The sequence below is a fragment of the Rutilus rutilus genome (assembly GCF_951802725.1).
Source record: "Rutilus rutilus genome assembly, chromosome: 9".
Taxonomy (NCBI): domain Eukaryota; kingdom Metazoa; phylum Chordata; class Actinopteri; order Cypriniformes; family Leuciscidae; genus Rutilus; species Rutilus rutilus.
In genome coordinates this window covers 25,391,337-25,413,245 of record NC_140223.1, presented here as the reverse complement: position 1 = coordinate 25,413,245, position 21,909 = coordinate 25,391,337, and the positions used below count along the sequence as shown (strand labels likewise).

At 36.8% G+C, this 21,909-nt stretch overlaps 1 protein-coding gene across 3 annotated transcripts in view; it reads right to left on the bottom strand.

Annotated features, from left to right (window-relative positions):
• The window catches only part of dclk1b (doublecortin-like kinase 1b), a 43,997-nt gene that overhangs the window by 14,240 nt on the left and 7,848 nt on the right, over positions 1-21,909 (bottom strand). For all 3 annotated transcript variants that reach the window (XM_084418212.1, XM_084418211.1, XM_084418213.1), the window contains exons 4-5: positions 9,324-9,423; positions 8,424-8,540 (exon numbers count right to left, since the gene is read on the bottom strand). In XM_084418212.1, the coding sequence (XP_084274338.1) occupies positions 8,424-8,540; positions 9,324-9,423 (217 nt within the window). The remainder of the gene's footprint in view (positions 1-8,423; positions 8,541-9,323; positions 9,424-21,909) is intronic.

Here is a 21,909-nt window from a genome sequence, read left to right as displayed (position 1 = left end):
ACACCTATGGACAATGTAGCGTCTCCAATTCACCAATACTGCATGTGTGTATACTATATATATATATATATATATATATACAGTGGGGAGAACAAGTATTTGATACACTGCCGATTTTGCAGGTTTTCCCACTTACAAAGCATGTAGAAGTCTGTCATTTTTATCATAGGTACTCTTCAACTGTGAGTGACGGAATCTAAAACAAAAATCCAGAAAATCACATTGTATGATTTTTAAGTAATTGATTTGCATTTTATTGCATGACATAAGTATTTGATACATCAGAAAAGCAGAACTTAATATTTGGTACAGAAACCTTTGTTTGCAATTATAGAGATCATATGTTTCGTGTAGTTCTTGACCAGGTTTGCACACACTGCAGCAGGAATTTTGGCCCACTCCTCCATACAGACCTTCTCCAGATCCTTCAGGTTTCGGGGCTGTCGCTGGGCAATACGGACTTTCAGCTCCCTCCAAAGATTTTCTATTGGGTTCAGGTCTGGAGACTGGCTAGGCCACTCCAGGACCTTGAGATGCTTCTTACAGAGCCACTCCTTAGTTGCCCTGGCTGTGTGTTTGGGGTCGTTGTCATGCTGGAAGACCCAGCCATGACCCATCTTCAATGGGAGTGCGAGTTTAGACCAAAAAGCTCTATTTTTGTCTCATCAGACCACATGACCTTCTCCCATTCCTCCTCTGGATCATCCAGATGGTCATTGGCAAACTTCAGACGGGCCTGGACATGCGCTGGCTTGAGCAGGGGGACCTTGCGTGTGCTGCAGGATTTTAATCCATGACGGCGTAGTGTGTTACTAATGGTTTTCTTTAAGACTGTGGTCCCAGCTCTCTTCAGGTCATTGACCAGGTCCTGCTGTGTAGTTCTGGACTGATCCCTCACCTTCCTCATGATCATTGATGCCCCACGAGGTGAGATCTTGCATGGTGCCCCAGACCGAGGGAGATTGACGTCATCTTGAACTTCTTCCATTTTCTAATAATTGCGCCAACAGTTGTTGCCTTCTCACCAAGCTGCTTGCCTATTGTCCTGTAGCCTATCCCAGCCTTGTGCAGGTCTACAATTTTATCCCTGATGTCCTTACACAGCTCTCTGGTCTTGGCCATTGTGGAGAGGTTGGAGTCTGTTTGATTGAGTGTGTGGACAGGTGTCTTTTATACAGGTAACGAGTTCAAGTTGCAGTTAATACAGGTAATGAGTGGAGAACAGGAGGGCTTCTTAAAGAATAACTAACAGGTCTGTGAGAGCCGGAATTCTTACTGGTTGGTAGGTGATCAAATACTTATGTCATGCAATAAAATGCTAATTAATTATTTAAAAATCATACAATGTGATTTTCTGGATTTTTGTTTTAGATTCTGTCTCTCACAGTTGAAGTTCTCCCCACTGTGTGTGTATATATATATATATATATATATATATATATATATATATATATTACATGGCTTGGTTGAATTCTAATGCTAATTCTGTTATTTCTTGATAACAGACCGCTGCTAAGTATAACACACCGTTGCTATGGACGCAGGATTCTAACCGTAGAGACGGAACGGACTATTTTCTTTAGCGGAAGCAATACAATCATTTTTAAATCAATAAACTCCTTTTTAAATCAATATTTTGTGTCAAATTATTAATTTATTTGGTAGGTAGCCATGTAATAAGCGGCCCTCCGCTTCGCGTCGGGTCCTGATCAGCCTGTCGGGGTTGTATTCGCTATAACAACCGCCTCGCACTACATTATCCCTTACATATATGACCCTGGACCACAAAATGGGAAAATTTTTTAATTAAGATTTATACATCATCTGAAAGCTGAATAAATAAGATTTCCATTGGTGTATGGTTTGTTAGGATATGATAATATTTGGCCGAGACAACAATTTGACAATCTGGAATCTGAGGGTGCAAAAAAATCGAAACATTGAGAAAATCGCCTTTAAAGTTGTCCATTTATGTTCACGATTGTGCTGCATTCACTCACAAAAATAAATGTTTTATATATTTACGGTAGGAAATTTACAAAATATCTTCATGGAACATGATCTTTACTTAATATCCTAATGATTTTTGGCATAAAAGAAAAATCTATAATTTTGACCCATAATGTATTGTTGGCTATTGCCACAAATATAACCGTGCTTCTTGTGACTGGTTTTGTGATCCAGGGTCATACATACATATATATATATATATATATATATATACATACAATTACATAAATTACAATTTAAGTGAAATTACTGAACTTAAATATACAAGCTTGATAAAAATTACCATTCTAGAAGAAATTTTCAGATGGCACTTAGAGGCTTTTGCATCTGAACTCTTCATATATATAGTGAGTATATCTTCTATAAAGTAATAGAAGGCTTTTCAGTCCACAAATCACCAACATTCACCATGGTTTTAATAAAAAAAAAAATATATATATATATATATATATATATATATATATAGTATTCTTATTTGCATGATATAATTTAATATATTTTCCATAATTTTATACATATATTTCTAGTGAAGGTGTTGAAGTGATTGATGTTTTTTTTTTATCTCAAATTGCACATTGCACTGTGCATGACTTGTTTTAAAATATTGAACAGGCTTGCATAAATATAGGCACAGAATGCAAAATGCAACCAGTTAGTAAAGGTAAGAGTGCTATAAGAAAATTATTGAAATATATACACCGGCGTAAAGGCTACTTCAAGCTCACATAACTTACACAAGGCTGCTTAATATTTTAAAACAAGTCATGTATGGCATTTTAAGTTCAGTATGAAATCCAAGTATTGATATCTACAACACTTTAAAAAAAACAGCTCCTTCATTATTAGAAGTATACACATGCCGCTTAGAAATATGACGAAAACAAGCCTCACAGCCATGAAAAATCTACAAAGCATAATATTAACCCTTCATTTAGATACAATGACAAACTAAAAAAGAATGATCGGCTACTTTAATTCCTCTTCACCACAAGAAAACAAAACAAGAAAAACAAAAAATATCTCTCCAAAAGAAATCATTTTTATGAATTTGCCGCACAACACACAGTGTCCTACCTGCTAAAGAGTGCAGCAGGCGGCCAGAGCAAACTGCGATTCCTCCTGCGCTCATAGTGACTGTGAGGAGCTAGAGTATGAATGAGTGTGGGAGAGGAGGACAGGATGTATGTAGTGTGTTCCTGCTGGCTGCGCACACCTTACGTCATAAACAGCCACAGAGGGAGGAGTTTATCTCATAAACATGCCATATCGTAGTCGCAGTGCTGTCTGTGTGGGTGACTATAAAGATCTCAGAAAAGATCTCATTGCAAAACACTGTGGAGATGTTTCTGAATGGCGTGAGTGAAGCCGAGTGGATGACGTGGCGTTTTGAGTGGATTTCTGAAGTATCACCACAGAATGTGTGAATACAAATTAAGCTGTTTGAAGCTCTGATTATGCTATGATTCAGAGGTTCGGCCACAAATATGATTCCTTTCAAAGCTTCTCAGAGCACATCAAGCAACAAATAAAGCCATCTCGGTCTCAATTATCAATGTTACTCTATGTTTGTGTGTCACTGTGATCCGCATATAGTGCTCCCTCTCCATCTGTGATACACTATCACAGGCGGACATGTGGAGAGTGAGAATGCATCATCATAGTGTTATTTTTGGAATGTAAAACAGATTTGAAGGACTATCAGATCAGCCGTCATTCATGTGTGTGATTACCGAACAACAAATTTGGGTGAGTAAATGCAACTAGTGTGGGGAAAATATTAGTCAGAGAACTTCACTTTCAAACTGGATCAGACTTCATGTATAGTTTCTGACGGGTGGATGTTGGTGATTAGAGGGATATTTTATTTTATATGAACTATTTTAAACTAAACATTTGTGGTGGGTAATGTTTTGGAAAGAGGTCACTTTTGCTCACCAAAGCTGCATTTATTTAATAAAAAAAGCAGTAAAAACAGTTTGTGTCATTTTGTGAATTACTGTATTATTAAAATTATAAATAACTGTTTTTCTATTTTAATATTTTTTTTAAATGCCATTTATTCATGTGATGGCACAGCTGAATTTTCAGCACTATTACTTCAGTCTTCAGTGTCACATGATCCTTCAGAAATCATTATAATATGCTGATTTGGTTCAAAAAACATTAAAATCTTCAAAAAATCGGAATTCTTTAATGTTCAAAGTAAAAAAAAGAAAAAAAGAATAGCATTTATTTTAAATAGAAATCTTATGTGACATTACAAATGTCTTTTCTGTCACTTTTGATCAATTTAATGCTTTCTGCTGGATAAAAAATTTGAACAGTATTTTAAATCTATATGCAATATATATATATTTTTATGATCCAGTCAATTTCACATGGATAAACGCCATATTTTTTTCTTGTTCAACATAGAATACTATTTATTTGATGATATAAATATGTTGTATATAACAATATACATAAATGTTTAAGTCAAATGGCTGGCAAATTAAATTTAATCTTGATTTTAAAAAAACATGTTAAATAAAATACAATCAATAAAAAAAATCCATATATTTAAGCATACCTTAACTAAATTACTAAATAAGTGATGGCTTGTGATTTTGGTGGAGAATTTATATTTTATGGCAAATTTTTATACTCAACAGATCTTGCAGACTTGCATCTTGCCAAAATAAAACAAGCACCTGCAATGTTCTTGGGGTTCATTTTAGTATATATTTTCTATAAAAATGTATAAAAAATTATGAATGATACATTTCATCCCACACTAGCCCAGAAGGGAATGACTAACACTAGCATATCAAATTACATCAAACGTCATGATTCAAACTTGATGTTTACAGTGTTCAGCATTTTAAGTAATATCCATATTTCATTGTTTTAGCTTAGTCCACTATCACTTTCACTATTCTATTGTCTTGAAACAAATACAAAAGGCACCAACAAATGTATTACCAGCCAAAGTATTTTCTAATTAAAATATCTTCTTTTTCATTTTATTTTCATTTCATTGACTGATTTACTAGTGTCAAAAAAACACACACCAAACATCGCTTTTATTATTTAGCAACTTTTTCCCTCTTATCCCAAAGGTTGGTGCTGTTTGAATGAGCTTTCAGATCAATAAAAAAACAATTACACTAGGTTTGTTTGTCCAGACTGCATGGCACATCTCTGTTCCTTGAGACCTTCTTCTGCCAGAGTGTGGATGTGTTATATATAGGATATGGCACCTCTGTTCTCCCAAAACAACATTAGCAATATCTCTCGTAAACAATTTGGCCCAACCACCCAGTTAATGCTCATCTACGTCATTTCCAGACCGTGTCAACTATTTCAGAGAATGGGGTAGATACTCATCCTCGTACCGGCTCATTACAAAACAACGCGCAGCGAGTCGGTTCTAAGGGCTCATTTTGTACCTGGCCGGAATACTAAATTTGAAAAACAGGCTCGAGCTGAAGCACAATAATTGTTCTGTTTTTGTTGTTGTTTTTGACATGTCTCTATACTGCTTACAAAGTAGCGGATGCCTGACCGGATGAATGCCTGGTGTTTATCTGGAACATCAACATCAGGAAGTGATGACTCATGATCTCTTGCAGGAAAAATAATAAAACCTAGATCAATCGGATGTTCAGGACAACTTTTCGTGGATTTGTTGTTCAGTTAGAAACATATACACACAACCCCTTTTTAAACAGAAAACACACACTAGTGGACAAACGCACAAAAATAGGCTGTCTAACTGCATGTAGGCGGAGACCGGAGATGATTGTAACACTTTTTGTTTGAGCATCAGTACCTCAGTGGTTGTTTGTGCTAGATATCTCAAATTTTCATATATGGTAGCCACATGTGTCTACTGCAAATATAACTCACTTGTATATGTACAACACAATCACAGATTATGTGAAAAATATACCCCACTACTAAGGTGAGTTGTAACACTAGCTGGGGATAGATGCAACCAGCAGTCCAGCAGCCATATCACCCTGTAGCCCAAGACTGGTTGCCCACTGAAGCTAAGCAGGGCTGAGCCTGGTTAGTACCTGGATGGGAGACCTCCTGGGAAAACTAGGTTGCTGCTGGAAGAGGTGTTAGTGAGGCCAGCAGGGGGCGCTCACCCTGTGGTTTGTGTGGGTCCTAATGCCCCAGTATAGTGACGGGGACACTATACTGCCAAAAGAGCACCGTCCTTCGGATGAGACGTAAAACCGAGGTCCTGACTCTCTGTGGTCATTAAAAATCCCAGGATGTGCTGGCCAAATCTGCCCCATGGCCTCCTAATCATCCCCATACACTGATTGGCTTCATCACTGTCTCCTCTCCACCAGTAAGCTGGTGTGTGGAAGGCGTTCTGGCACAATATGGCTGCCGTCGCATCATCCAAGTGAATGCTGCATATTGGTGGTGGTTGAGGAGATTCCCCCCTTCCATATGTAAAGTGCTTTGAGGTCTCAGAAAAAGCGCTATATAAATGTAACGAATTATTATTATTATTATTATTATTATTATTATTAACCCTGAGAGGTAATTTGCTGAAATAACACCCACTCTATGCAATTTTTTGCATAAACATCATTGAAGAACAAAGAAAAAATAACGTGAACAATTTAAACTGATGAACATTATATTGTATTTTTTTAGAACTTTAAATGTAGTGCAAAAACAATTGCTGCACGTGTTTGTGTGTGTGTGTAAGTGTACTGTCATATAAGGGTTCAGTCACTGGCTATGTTTCCATGATCCACATATTTTTATGTGAATTTTGAGATATTGCATAAAAAAACACTGGATGAAACCATCAACCATAAATTCTATGAATGTGCACAAAAAAACGTGTGCGTTCAATTGAGGCAGGTCATTTTTTTATATATCTGGTAAGAAGACTACGCATAAACTACGATGGGAAACATAACATAAACACACTGCTGTCAGAAATGTGGTAACATTGCACATGTGTAACGGAACACTGCAAAAGGGTGCCAATGTGTCATAAACAGAGAAAAGCACCCAAAACCTTGCCGAAAGAATTGCTTAAACCAGTCTAAGATAAGGGGCCCTACCATGACCAAACCAGTTAAGCCAGTCTGCTTTGCTGGTTTTAAAATAGTTTGGGCACATTCAGTTATCCAGAGTGGGAGATCAACTAGCCAACAGATAAACTAGTTAAACTCCAATGAGAATAGAATAGAATAGAATAGAATAGAATAGAATAGAATAGAATAGAATAGAATAGAATAGAATAGAATAGAATAGAATAGAATAGAATAGAATAGAATGGATAAAAAAAACAGAAAACAATAGAACAGAATCAAATAGAATGAATGACAGAATAGAACAGAACAGAACAGAATAGAATAGAATAGAATAGAATAGAATAGAATAGAATAGAATAGAATAGAATTAAAAATAGAGCAGAATAGAACAGGACAAAAGAGACCAGCATAGAGCATACAAAACATAATAGAAAAGAAGAAAACAACAGAATAGAATAGAACAGAATAAAACAAAAACAAAACTAGACCAGCATCTTTTTTTCTATTCTAGAAATGTTCTGGCTGGTTTTGGAGTTTGCTTGAGCAGAGCAAATGAAATCAGGTGTTTTTTGTTTTTGTTTTTTGACATTACCAAACCTCTAAGAAGAGATCTAGCAAATCAGACAATCAGACTACATCAACACAAAATGCAGACACAATAGAATAGAAGCGAAGCGAATATAACAGAACAGAAAATAATAGCATTGAGTAGAACAGATTAGAATCTTTTTTTATATTCTATTCTGGCTGTTAGTGTTTTTGGAGTCTGCTTGAGCAGAGCAAATGAAACCAGTTCTATGCTGGGTGAGTTCAAATTGGTTCAGTATTCTAAGCCTCCATTAGGCTGTGTAGGATGTAATATAATTCTAATCATTCACTGATGTAAAAGTTCATTTTTTGACATTACCAAAACTCTATGAAGAGCTCCAGCCAATCAGACCATCAGAAATCACTGTGACTTGAATACTAAACCATCCCATTAAATGAAACCGTTAATTGACACAAAAGCTCATTACAGATGGAGAGACTATGAGTAAATGACGAGTGTCAGCCGAATTACTTGCCTAATTTGGGACATTACTCCTCAAGCACATCTTCTGAGAATGCTGAGAGTGATTTGGAGATAATTAAGGCTATAAACTAACTACACTCATCCATGTTTGAAATTTACAACTTTGAATTCTGAGACTGCAATGAACGAATAAACTGATAAGCACCCAGTTTAGATTTCATGAGTCACTCTTGCACACATAAGTGTCAGCCCACTACACACAACCTACAGTTTACAGCTACAGGAATGCTTGTCAGACACATGTATAAGCATGATGGGACTATTAAACAACAGTCTGGTCTAAAGAGACGTACCTGAGCAGCTGGAACCAGGGGACTTGCTCCTTCTCGAGGGTCCACCACTGCGGGGAGAGCAGCGGCCTTGCATGGGAGAAATACGGCCATAGGACTGCGATTTCATCACCCTGCACTCTGAGAAAAGCAGCAAAAGAGAAACACATCTGAATTCACTCTACACACAGATCCTCCTGTCTCTCTAATACACACCGAAGAGAGTCTCATCTGTGTGGACGACCTGATGTCACCGCCGATCAATCTACCGTAACCTCTGTCGGGCTCATGACAGCCTGACATCCTGGAGGTCTGATCAGAGGAGATCTGACAGGCTGAGTTGCTCTCAGATCAGATCAATATGTCTATCAGGAGGATCGATTTTAAAATAGCTCATAGTCTGATGCCTGTTTCTGTATTGACAACGTCAATGCCATTTCATTTAGTTTTAAAAGTTTTTAATAAAACTGGATAGTAGCTAGTGTCATAATAATAATTAAAAATGTCAGTAAATTGTTTCACTGCTAAATAAACATTCCTACCTGAATATGTCATTTTGTTTACAAGAAGTGTGATTTGAATGGTAAAGCTTTAAAATATATGCAGATAACAACAATGATACTGACAGCGGGAAACAAATGCTACAGCTAATTAAGTAACAGACTCCAGCTGAGGAGATTATTATCTAATGTTATGACTTCGACTCTCAAATATATTACAATGTTGGAAAAGTGCATTAGTCAAAACAGCTCATTTAAAATTAAACCTAATTACTAAGCACTAAAACAGAATTTGAAGCAACTTACTTATATTGACAATCACAGAAGTCCATGTAACTGAGGTAAGTAAGTGGTACAGTTGTTGTTGGTCTTAGGAAAACAGTCACGTTTTAAAAAGGGAGGGATACATTATCCATTAACTTACCACTCTCATCCAACATGAAGTCATCCTGGTAGCGGAACTTCTCTGGGCCGCAGGCGATGAATATATCATCCTCACCAAAGAAGTCCTGAAGACATGATATCTATGAACACAGAACAGGTAGACTTATTATTCACCTAAACATCAACGCATTTGAAAGAACATTTCCGTTCAAAAGTTTGTGGGGTCGGTAAGATTTTTTAAACACGTTTGTAAAAATCCCTTTTGTTCACCAAGGCTGCATTTATTTGATAAAAAAAACTGTAAAAACAGTAATATTGTGAAATATTATTACAATTTAAAATAACTCTTTTCTATTTTAATATATTTTAAAATGTAATTTATTCCTGTGATGGCAAAGCCATCATTACTCCAGTCTTTAGTGTCACATGATCCTTCAGAAATCATTCTACTGATTTGCTGCTCAAGAAACATTTATTAATATTATCAATGTTGAAAATAGTTGTGGCGCTTAATAATTTAATGGAAACCACAATACATTTTTTTTTATAGATTTTTTAGCAATATAAAAGTCTTTACTGCCACTGTTGATCAATTTAATGTGTTATTGCTGAATAAAATAACTTATTTTCTTAAAAAAAACAAAGAAAAACTTTTGAATGGTAGTGCATATTTTCTTTTTTGAGATCATTATACAAATATATTCTACAAGCAATTCCCAATATAAAATTAATTATGATAACATAAAAAAAAAAAAAATGCAGCATGTAAATGTGTGCATGTAAATAAATGAATTGACTAAAATAGGCTAAATAAAACAATGCATTCATATTAAGTCAATAATTCAAGGCTCAGGTCAATTTGATCAGTGTCTCAAACCGTGTTTGACATCTTTATATTGTAAAGGTCAGTGATCAGTGATTCATTCAGCTGCATGAATAAAGAAAGCAGTTTAGCATCTCACTTTTATGTATCATTTACACATACCATTGAGAACATGTTGCTGTAGCAACAGTGACGTCATCACCAAGAGCAGAGTAATGACTCAGTCAGAAAAAGTGACCTTATGCTCACGCTGAGCTCAAAAAGAGTGAATGATCCGATATTCAGTGATATTACAGCAGTATAAATGGCATCACTCATGAAAACCGCATAAGGCGGGTAATGAGCTTACTACTAAAGTATATGTGATCTTTTGTGTGCAGCAGAGGGTTAGTTCAACATAATCTTTTGCACATTTCGCCTACTGTAAATGTCCAAGCTAAAAGTTACTCATGGGGGTATTTTGCATTTGTGAACAGAATAAAAAGAGCAATGTTGTGCATAAATAACAGTTAGAAAGAAAGAATCTAAGTTTAATTTCCTTTAATGCTGAAATGTAGGCTTATTAACTTTCTGTAACCCGAGGAGTGTGCGCTAATATTTTCAGAGTCACTTTAACAAAAAACAGGAAACTCATGAATATTCATGTGTGCTCCACCCAGTGTCACTGACAATCTCAGACACCAATTTTTTTAGAACACCGGCACCAAGTTTGCACTTTTCTAAATTAATTACATTTACAAAATGAACTTACAATGAGACTTTTTAATGAAAAAAAAGGTCCATGTTTAATAAAAAAAAAAAATCATGAAGATTAAATGAAAATGTTTATTAGAACAATTAAAATTAGAAACTATTTAAGAGATTACTGTTTAAAGCTATGGTAGGCAATTTGTTTCATAAACACTTTTTTGTTATACTGGTTGAAACTCTCTTCACATCTTAATAGCAATCAATAATAGAAGTGGTTTAAACACAAACAAACAGCAACCGCCTTTTACAGTTCCTCCTGAACCAAACCAATGAGCTTATGCTGCGTTCACGCCATGTCGTAATTACCGTAATTAAGAGATGACAACTTGTGACGTTCTACCCGGAGCTGTTCACGTCCTTAGACTTGATTTTTGCGTTTAAATGGCAACACGATCAACGCCGAAATGAATCTGCAGCAGTCAGGAGGTACAAGTAAGAGCTCAAGAGACGTGAGGTGGTTTAACGCCATCTCTCGTACCGCATTGCAGACTCTGCTGTGTGTGTGTTCATGTCTTTTGGAGAAGGCATGGCTTTGGAGATGCTCTGAAGGGAGGGTGGGAAATTGCCGAAAGGCCTTTAAAGGCAGGGTAGGCAGGATTTTTCTAAAAAACTTTTTCCCAAATTTGTTTAAACTGTCTTTATATACCAATACATAATTAAAATGTAAGTACTCTGAAAAAGAGAGTATAAAAATCAAGTGTCTCTAGTCTTCTCAGGACTGCAATAAACACAGCTACTTATTCCATTCACTCCTACCCCCTCCCTTCTGGGCTCCTTCCAAAGCCACGCCCCCAAAACACATGAACGCGCGATGCCGACCGCTCAGCTGGAGGAGGACGCGTTTGCCAGCGCCGAGCGGAGAGGAGCGCAGTGCATGTAGTGACATCATGTCAGAATCACATGTAATAAAATACCTAACTTTATCATTATTAATATAAACAACTAACATGGCTGTTAGTACTAACTATCAAGCTAGCATATCGATACTGGTAAAGTTTAAAATATATTGAGTTTGATTCGGTATTAACGAGCTAGTAACATAAGGCAAAGCTAAAAACAAGTTGCATTGATACACGTTTTCCCATTACCATCAGTTACACTGTGATGAAGGTGAATTTCGTGTAAGATTCATAACATATACGGTGTTTTGCATGTAAGAGCTTCCACGATGAAAGCACTGTTGGCTCTGATGAGGACTAACGTTACACTCCGGTGATAAGTAGCCTACCTTTCTACCTTACTAGTTCCTTTTTTTGCCTTGTTTGCCTTCGCTGACTGTATATGCAGGTACTGGGAATTTTAACTGCTCTTTCTCTGCCATTATTGTGATTCTTCCTAGCTTCCGTGCCTCTCTCCGTGCCTCTTCCTCTCCTCGAGTCAAACGGGTGCGCGCATGTGGGCAGCTCCTGTAGCCACGGGGGTGGTATGGTAGCGAGGGAGAGTGACAGTCGCCCAGCCAATCATTTCATTCGTTCCGAATGGAAATAAGTAGCTGTGTTTATTACGCCCTGAGAGGACTACAGACACTCGATTTTTATACTCTCTTTTTCAGAGTACTTACATTTTAATTATGTATTGGTATATAAAGAAAGTATAAACAAATTTAGAATTTTTTTTTTTTAGAAAAACCCTGCACACTGCCTTTAATTTAGTTTTATATTTATATATGTTCTTATATCCTTATATTTTTTTCTAATGTCACAATAATCTCAGGGTTTATTCTCTCAATTCCTTGATTCTTTGTGTGGGTTTGGTGAAGTGTAATAAATACAAACATAGTCACAAGTGTAGCCTACCTTCTCATCACTGCTTCCTGATGGTTCAGAGGACAATTACTCAGAGTCGCCCCCTGTCGTTTCAAAGAATAGTACAACGACGAGCATGTCAAGTATAAAGAGAGGCTGCGCACTGCAGAGCCATGGTAGAGCATGAAGTCCAGCTCCCCCTCTCTGGATGTAATTTGGGCGAAGGTCCAACTACACCCCAACCCTACCCAAAATAACTCTATCCCTCCACCCATTAGATCCAGAGGTGGAGCCGGAATAGGTCACGCTCAACCCATGATGTCCAGAGAGGGGGTGCTGGATGTCATTTGGCTCTGCAGTGAGCATAAAGGCCTCATTTATTTGGGTAGGTGCGCGTGCAGTCAGCGGAGGCTCACAGTGCGGAGCAAGGCGAAAGGCATTGCAGAAAGTCTTATGTCCTTAAAGGGATACTCCACTTTTTTCGGAAATATGCTCATTTTACAACTCCCCCAGAGTTAAACAGTTGAGTTTTACCGTTTTAGAATCCATTCAGCCGAACTCCGGGTCTGACGGTACCACTTTTAGCATAGCTTAGCATAGATAGACCATTGATTCAGACGAGTCCAGTAGCATTTCTTTCAAAATGACCAAAGAGTTTCAATATTTTTCCTATTTAAAACTTGACTCTTCTGTAGTTAAACCGTGTACTAAGATCGACGGAAAATGAAAAGTTGCGATTTTCTAAGCCTATATGGCTAGGAACTACTCTCATTCCAGCGTAATAATCAAGGAACTGTGAGGCCGTACCATGGGTGCAGCAGGCGTAGTGATATGACGCAGCGCCTAAAAATAGTCCCCAGCTCGGTAACTTCTTCCAACGTGACCGGGACTAAGTTTGTCTAACCTATTAGACCTATTTTCAGGCGCTGCGTCATATCACTACGCCTGCTGCACCCATGGTACGGCCGCACAGTTCCTTGATTATTACGCCGGAATGAGAGTAGTTCCTAGCCATATAGGCTTAGAAAATCGCAACTTTTCATTTTCCGTCGATCTTAGTACACGGTTTAACTACAGAAGAGTCAAGTTTTAAATAGGAAAAATATTGAAACTCTTTGGTCATTTTGAAAGAAATGCTACTGGACTCGTCTGAATCAATGATCTATGCTAAGCTATGCTAAAAGTGGTACCGTCAGACCCGGAGTTCGGCTGAATGGATTCTAAAACGGTAAAACTCATCTGTTTAACTCTGGGGGAGTTGTAAAATGAGCATATTTCTGAAAAAAGTGGAGTATCCCTTTAATGCTTTAACCCCTTCAGACCCTGCAACCATTGCAATGGACATCACGTGGTTTTTGGTTTAAACCAGTAAGATTTTATGTTTTTATAATATGAGTACTGCCTGGTCACTGATTGGTCCCTGATCAACCAATCGCAATGAAAGTATGAACCACAACTTAATCTGATTGAAATTCAGGCATCACGTAAGACATGCATGAATAACCAACTAAACAGGAGAAGGAGCTCCTTTTTACCTTTTATGCAGATTTGTGTTCATGGTAGTATAATCAACTTGCACCTATTATAATCTTAATAGTTTTAATTGATAATATTTGAAGTTAATTTGAAGATCTTTCAGAGCTGTGGAACACAATATTTAATTTTTAAGTTTAATGTCCATCGCAATTGACATTAGGTTTTAATACAATTAATTATTAATATTAATAATATGATTTTATTTCTTAAATCTTGTGACCACAAACTGTCATTCAGTTTTTCCACTAGTTTTAGTGAAAATGAGCAACAGTGAATGTGAAATGAGTGAATATATATGACGATACATGTTGCTGATATAAATGATCAAATGTTTGATATTTACAAGACCAAAAACTTCCATTGACTAATTTAAACTGCACAGAAAATCAAATAATAACTTTGATCATTTCTCCTGATCACCACAAGATGGCACAAGCACTTCATTTTGCAGATGCCACGAAGCAAGGACTACAGAACTAATTCTTATAAGCAATGCTTGTTATTCCTCTGCCCAAGACGTCAGCATTTCAACTCATCTCTGAGGTTACTGTGGGCACCTGCCATATCTCAGCACCAAAATATCATAGTAACAAAATGGGCTCTTTTATATGAGGGCAGTATACAGAGGCACACTTCAAAAACCTGATGGCAAAGTGGCAAACACCACTCACATTTAGGTCAGAGAAATGAAGAACAGTCTAGTTTACTAGTAACATTCAAACGGTCAATGTTATTCACCTAATATGACATCAGATTACATTCAATAAATAAAGATCGGATGAGCCAGTCTGGAAAACTAGTCTCCCTACATTTTGCTTTGATTGCAAAGTGTAAATCTTCTGGCTTTAAGTCAGTCTGTTGGCAGGGACCGCTTGTACCAGGCAGGAGCTGTGGAACTCAAAAACACACTAATCTGATGAATCATGTTTTTAATCCATATCTGCCATCTGAAGTAGTGACTAAAACTGCACAAGTAAAGCACTTTTCAGGTGAAAAGATGCCAAGATATGATGTACTCGATTCATTTAGATAAGACTATGAACCTCTTAAAATCTAGCGAAATGTCTTTCAAGACATCCGTGTGGATGCTGGTTGACTTTATGTAGCCTACTAAAACAAAGCTAGTAGGTAGCATCAAGTCCATATATCAGTGTTCAGGAGGATATAACTGGTCAGGAATTACTGCAAGCATCATCTATGAGGATGTATCATCAATAAATCAGGGCGATACAGAGATATGACCTTCTCTATGGTTCTTTAATTGTGATTAGCAGAGAGTTAATGAGCACCTCCTGCAGGTTTATGTCCTGTTTGACAGGAAGCTTTTCACTGGGACTTCCTCTCTCAATGCATTACTAGGAGCAGCTCATCTGCAAAGCCATTACTGACACTTATCTAAAGAGAATCTAATGCAGAAATGCATCGTGGATAAAGCGTTTGAGAGGTTAGCCAACTAACAAACCAACATGTTCTCTTTACAAAAACAGAAAACCCAAATGGCAAGCACGCATCCATGGGTCACAGTACCCACAAAACACTCTTCTTATTGTTCATATTTCATGAGGCTATTTGTCTCCTTAATACATCTGGGTGGTACGAACTGACACGCATGAATAATTCACTAGATTTTCAAGGATACTGTTAAAGATTTTCTGTAGCTTAAAACCTCAAACTTAAGGCTGTTTTGTTCCTATAGAACAAATGCCGCGATGTGACCAAGACAGCACAACACACACTAACTCTCTAACTAAAATCTCTTGCGGTCAAACGTGACTTTAGAGTCAACAAACATGGCGGACGATGGGCAAAAAGAAATGTTGACTGCTTTTTACAGAACATTTGTGGGGGGGAAAAAGAAAAAGGTTTGGATAAAGTAGTGTTGCTTCTGTCTTTCATCAGCTCGCTTTCTGATTGGGTATCGTTTCGGTGCGTGCGCGTTTGTCCTTGGGGTTCCCCCCACAAAACAGGATTTCTGATTGATGTTGGATATTTACGATTTGAGATCGGTGTGGCCCCGGCATTCTTCCGAGCAGATTCAATTACGCCACAGGAAATTCTGATATAATAATCTGTAGAGCCATCAAGATAATCGGGACTTTACCTAGGATTGTCCAAAGGGGAGAATTGGGCCCAAAATCTTGTAGTGTGTGTGGGCCTTTAGTACATGATCTATAATCTACTCAAAAGTATAAAGTAAATATGAATATATAATTAGCATATATTACATTATATAATTTATATATATTACATAAATATACAAATAAATACAGCATGAAGAATAACTAAATCACTTAAATAATTCAAAAATATTCATATATATTTATATATTTTATAAAAATAAATCAATAAATCAAAGGCATGGTAATAATAGTACAAACCAGGCCTTTATGTATTTCAATAATTTATAGTGTTTCGCACTGTGATGTCCCACATTTTCATTACACTTCTATCACAGTTTTAGATCACCTGTGTGGGGGTTGCCTCCCATTTCAGCAGAAGGATTTTTCTCAGGAAAACACATTAGCATATTTGCTAGAAATAGTCTGTCTGGGGTCGTGTGGGGGAAGCACAGCGGTGGATCAGTCATTGGAAGAGGAGGGAAATCCAGGCCAGACTGAAGAAGTGCACAGACTAGATGCTGAGATGAAAACTGGATTACATGAAATTTAATCTACCATTATTATGTTATCATAGGGAAACTACATTTCATTATGCTTTGGTTGAAAGAAAGTATGTGTAAATTAATTGGGTGAATGAATACAGTTTAAACTATCATCACTTCTGTACTGAAAGGATAACAGCACAACCGGTACTATACGGTTATCCGGACCACACCTGACCACACGTGACCACAACCGCTCTTGGTTGGTCGTAACACCAGTGACGGGTAGGTTTAGGGGCGGGGTTGGGGTAGGTCATCACATGTGGTCCGGATAACCGTATAGTACCGCACAACCTTAAATTCACCCAAAATAAAAAATGCTGTCATTATTTACTTACCCTCATGTAATTCCAAACCCATAAGCTGTTATTTTGTTCTGGAGGATTCTGAAGAACATTCATTCACACAGTTCTTTTCCATACACTTAAAAAAAAAACAAGGTTAATTGATTGGAATCGATGTTTCCATGAATGTTCACTAATTTACTGGTAAAATTTCCTGATCATTTACTCACCCCCACTATATAGGAATTGTCCACTATATTGAGAAAAATACTGGAATGTTTTTCTCAAAAACCTTAATTTCTTTTCGACTGAAGAAAGAAAAACATCTTGGATGACATGGGGGTGAGTACATTATCAGGAAATAGGGCTGCACAATATATCGAAATATCGCAAATGTATATATCGCAATATGCATATCGCAACGGCTTGCAATAACTGGGGTCATGAACAAAAGACAGAGAAAATCACTCACTGCTCTTGGCTGAATAACTTTTGTAGCTTTAATAAGAATCAGTCATACAGTGAAAACTAAGCAGTGTTTAATTTTTACATTTGATTATTCAGTTTCTGTTGTAAAATAAACCTAATGTAGGATAACCTGAAACCCCAAACCCCGTGGTTTACACTGATGTTAAAATAACACTTCTTATGCTACAGTAAAACACTGCTGTTCACTTTCAGAAGTTGTAGGGATGTTTTCTTGTCACAAAAAGAATGTGAAACAAGTATGTAGGTCATATCATTTTAAACATATTTTAAAGATAATTTGTTTATTTTACACACTTTAAGCATTATCGTATCGCATATCGAATATCGCATTATTTAATGAGTTATCGCGTATCGCATTTTTCTTCAATATCGTGCAGCCCTATCAGGAAATGTTAATTCATTAGTGAACTAATCCTTTAACATCAATTGAAACTTTTAAACGCACAAATGGTTCTTCAAAACAGTTCTTTGGGTTCTTTGAGGAACCCAAAATGGTTATTCAAAGCCACATCACTGCAAAAATAAATAAACCTATGCTTATAATAGACTTGTGCTTTATAAAGTATTTTCAAGCCATACATTCACTTTAAATGATGAATAGACAGATATTTAAACTATTATTCACTAATAATCTTGATATCAACTATGGTTAAGGTTTGACGTAATGACGTTTGATGTCACTGACATCCAATTTGTTCAATCAAATTTGATATTTGACTATCAAATACTTCAAGGAGAACTCTGGTCAACTTTAACATTGAGCTCATTTTTTTGTACATTTGGAGTGCTGTCAGTACAGAGAACAACGACAAAAATCGGTGTTGCCTACAACGTGTTATTGTCGAGTTCACGCGCGTGATCATAGGTACTAAACCTATGCGCGTGAACTCGACAATCGATTACTGTGGACTTCGACCGAAAACAGGATGTAAATACAGGTATGTGCGCTGGCTGAATAAACATCATTTTTTATATATTTATTTCACATCTACTGCAGTCAGACTCACCGCGTTCACTCCGAAGGAATCACTCACATGACCTGTGCTCTTGTAATGACACATCAAGGATGTTAAAAGGCTAAAAGCAGGTTTAAAACTTGCCCCATTGAAGTCAACAGGGTGCAAATTTTAAAACGAGGATAACACGGTGTAGGCAACACCGATTTTTGGCGTTGTTCTCTGTACTGACAGCACTCCAAATGTACAAAAAAATTAGCTTAATGTTAAAATTGACCGGAGTTCTCCTTTAACATATTATTTGATTGTTGTTGAATGGGAAAGATCTATGTGAAGATTCTTTTAGATAAATAAAGACAAAAAGCAGCATATGGGTTTGGAACAACATGTTGGTGAGTAAATAAAGACAGAATTTTCATTTTTGCATGAACATACTATGCTTCAACATCACCATGTTAATCTTGTCTGCTGTATAGCCTAAGTCTTTAGCCACTTCAGTACACAGTTCATTGAGGTCTGACCTCCAGCTACCACACTGTATGTGCTACTATAATTCAACCCACCTCCCACTGAGACTTAATGGAGACAGAGGGGCAATCACAGTTCAAACACAGCCAGATTCTCCTATAGCAGACATGAGTTCATTATCATCTGTCACAAAGCAAAAAAAAATAAAAAAATAAATTGGATTTCCTACAGCGAGCCACTACAATATGGATCATTTCCCTGCCATAGATCTGAACGAGAAAACACACAATAAAAAGTGAACACAAAAGCCAAGCCAAACACAGTAAGATGGTGCAGCTGGGAGAGTATTGATTTGCTCTCGGCATGGACTCAGTGACACAGCAGCAGCAGTGCAGGCCGCCACGTGTCCCAGCAAAAACCCCACAGAGCATCGATCTGGACACACTCCCGCTGTTAACACTCGGAAGCTTTCATCGGGAAACGCAGACAGCCTGTGCTCACCCATGCCGTTCAGAGTCTCTTAAACACAGGCTAAAAACACCAGGGCATGACTGTGGAGGGGAAGTTTATTCAATATCAAAATTTTACTTTCCTAATGAGACTCTAAAACCAATGTTACTATAAAATATCAATGAGATTATTAAATTATTTATGAGGGGTGCAAGTGTGCATTGATAAAAGGCCATTCACAAAAGATGTCTCATCAACACCATCAGAAAATACTTCCTGTTTTGGGTAATAGCATCCTGGAGAGTTTTCATTTATTATTGAGAGGTTTATGGGGTGGGAATGCACCATTAGAGTTAACCTTGCATGCACTGCTTCAGCATGACGGTGTTCTCTCAGCCAATCAGAGGAATCTCGAATCTTGTTAGAAAAGTTTACAATCCTGAAGGTGGCACTTGTGGTGCTTCCTTACAGACTACAGAGGGTTTCTTTTTTCGTTGTTGTTAGGACAATAATACCACTTTGCAACATAACAGCTTGATGCGTGGCCTATACTCTTATTAATAAAGGTCCCAAAAGGGGGGTTTCACAGGAAAGCCATAGAAGAACCATTTTGGGTTCCTGGGAGAACCATTACACCTCTTCACACAAAGAAAAAAACAGTTTTTTTTTCTAAGGAACAGTTTACTGAAGGTGGAAATATAATGGGCAAGAGGTGTGGAAACCCTGTGAATAATACCTTTGAATAAAGGAAATGGAATACAAAACCGATTCTTGATGTTGACCCATGTACTGTATGTTATGTCAGTCATATTTATGTGCTTATAATTTGAAATGACAGCACTGTTTGGTCTGAAAGGACTCTTCATGTCCACGCAGTGATGGCAAGAGGTGACCTTTCAAAAATAAACTGAACTATTGAGGTGCATTATGTAAGTCCAGCAGTGGCAGATAATGAGTAATGACTCGCTCCATAAATGCAAGTCAGCGTGTTGCAGTAACATGTGGCCCCGTTACACACACACACACACACACACACACACACACACACACACACACACACACACTGGTTTAAAATGGAGTCAGCGTACTCTCAGGAATGAGTGTACATTCACATGGCTTACAGACCTGATCCGATCCACATTATGATAGTGTTCAAAACCAACAGCTGGGTTCAGCTGTTAAAGTTAAATCCTGCTGGTAGATAGATTTTTATATTTTATATTTATATATTTCATTATAGATACTGGTTCTCATTTTTTTGGAGGGCTCTTTGAAGTGTTAAAAACAGTAATATATTTTAAGTTTGCTGTTAGTTTAGTGCTCTAAAAAACTCAAATGCATTATAATTTATTTTCATATATATATAACCAAGGAGGGTATAAATGAATAATGTACAAAAAAAGAGTGAATGGATGAAGATGAACTTTTTAAGACTGAATGAAGTCTGTTCTAGCCTATATAATAACCAAACCAAGAAGCCACTTTTAATAATTATATATCATCACCCTAAATGTAACCTATTATTTTGAAAATTGCCCCAAAAAATTATATAAAAAGGAATTGTTAAATTTTCATTTGATTACATTTTAATACACTAATTAAATTGTTAATAAATGTTTTATTGCTTGATTTAATTACCACCATTTTTTATAATAAATATTCACATTTCATATTAATAATAAAGCTGTCAATCAATATTTTTTTTGTGCTAATCTTACTTTTTGATTATTTAAATTGAACTAAACATGAAAACATGAAATGCTGAAAAATTTAACTGAATTTGAAAAAAAAAAATAAACAATTTGAATTTGAATTTTTTAATTTTTTTTATTAAACTGAATTTGGGAAAAATAAATAAACAGATTTTAAATAGTTCTAAAATAATTTGTTAAACTTTTGTCAAATTATTAAAATTGTATTTATTTAAGAAATGCTTTTGATTATTAAAATTATATAAAGAATTTTAATGGAATCCAGAAAACAGGGACAAATACGTGGCCCCAGTGTTTTTCACGAGAGGGACATCCTGTAGGCAAAAGCTTCATTCAACCCCGCCAGAAACTGACACAAGCAGAAAAAAGATTCCTCTCATCCTACACAGCCACTGTTCAGCCCTTATGAGCATGACCGCCTGTGGAAATCACATCAGTGTGGAAGCTAATACGTGAATGAAACAGCCCTCTCAGCCTTTAAGCTAATATTTGTGGCACAGACGACAGGAGACACATGCCACCCGGGGGAATTAAAGGGGGAATGCCTGTCTGTCTGTCCTCGGGCTGTCTCACATGATAAGAATAATCTTACATAAAGACGCCAGTGGCATCACCACAAAAGGCTTCAAAAGAATGGTGGATTATAACCAGGGATCACTTCAGTGTGCTAAGTATGAAAGAAGTTTCTTTATTGTTGGCAGATTAGTGGTAACATAAGTCTGCTCTGTAAGGGAAAATGAAAAAGTAAGTG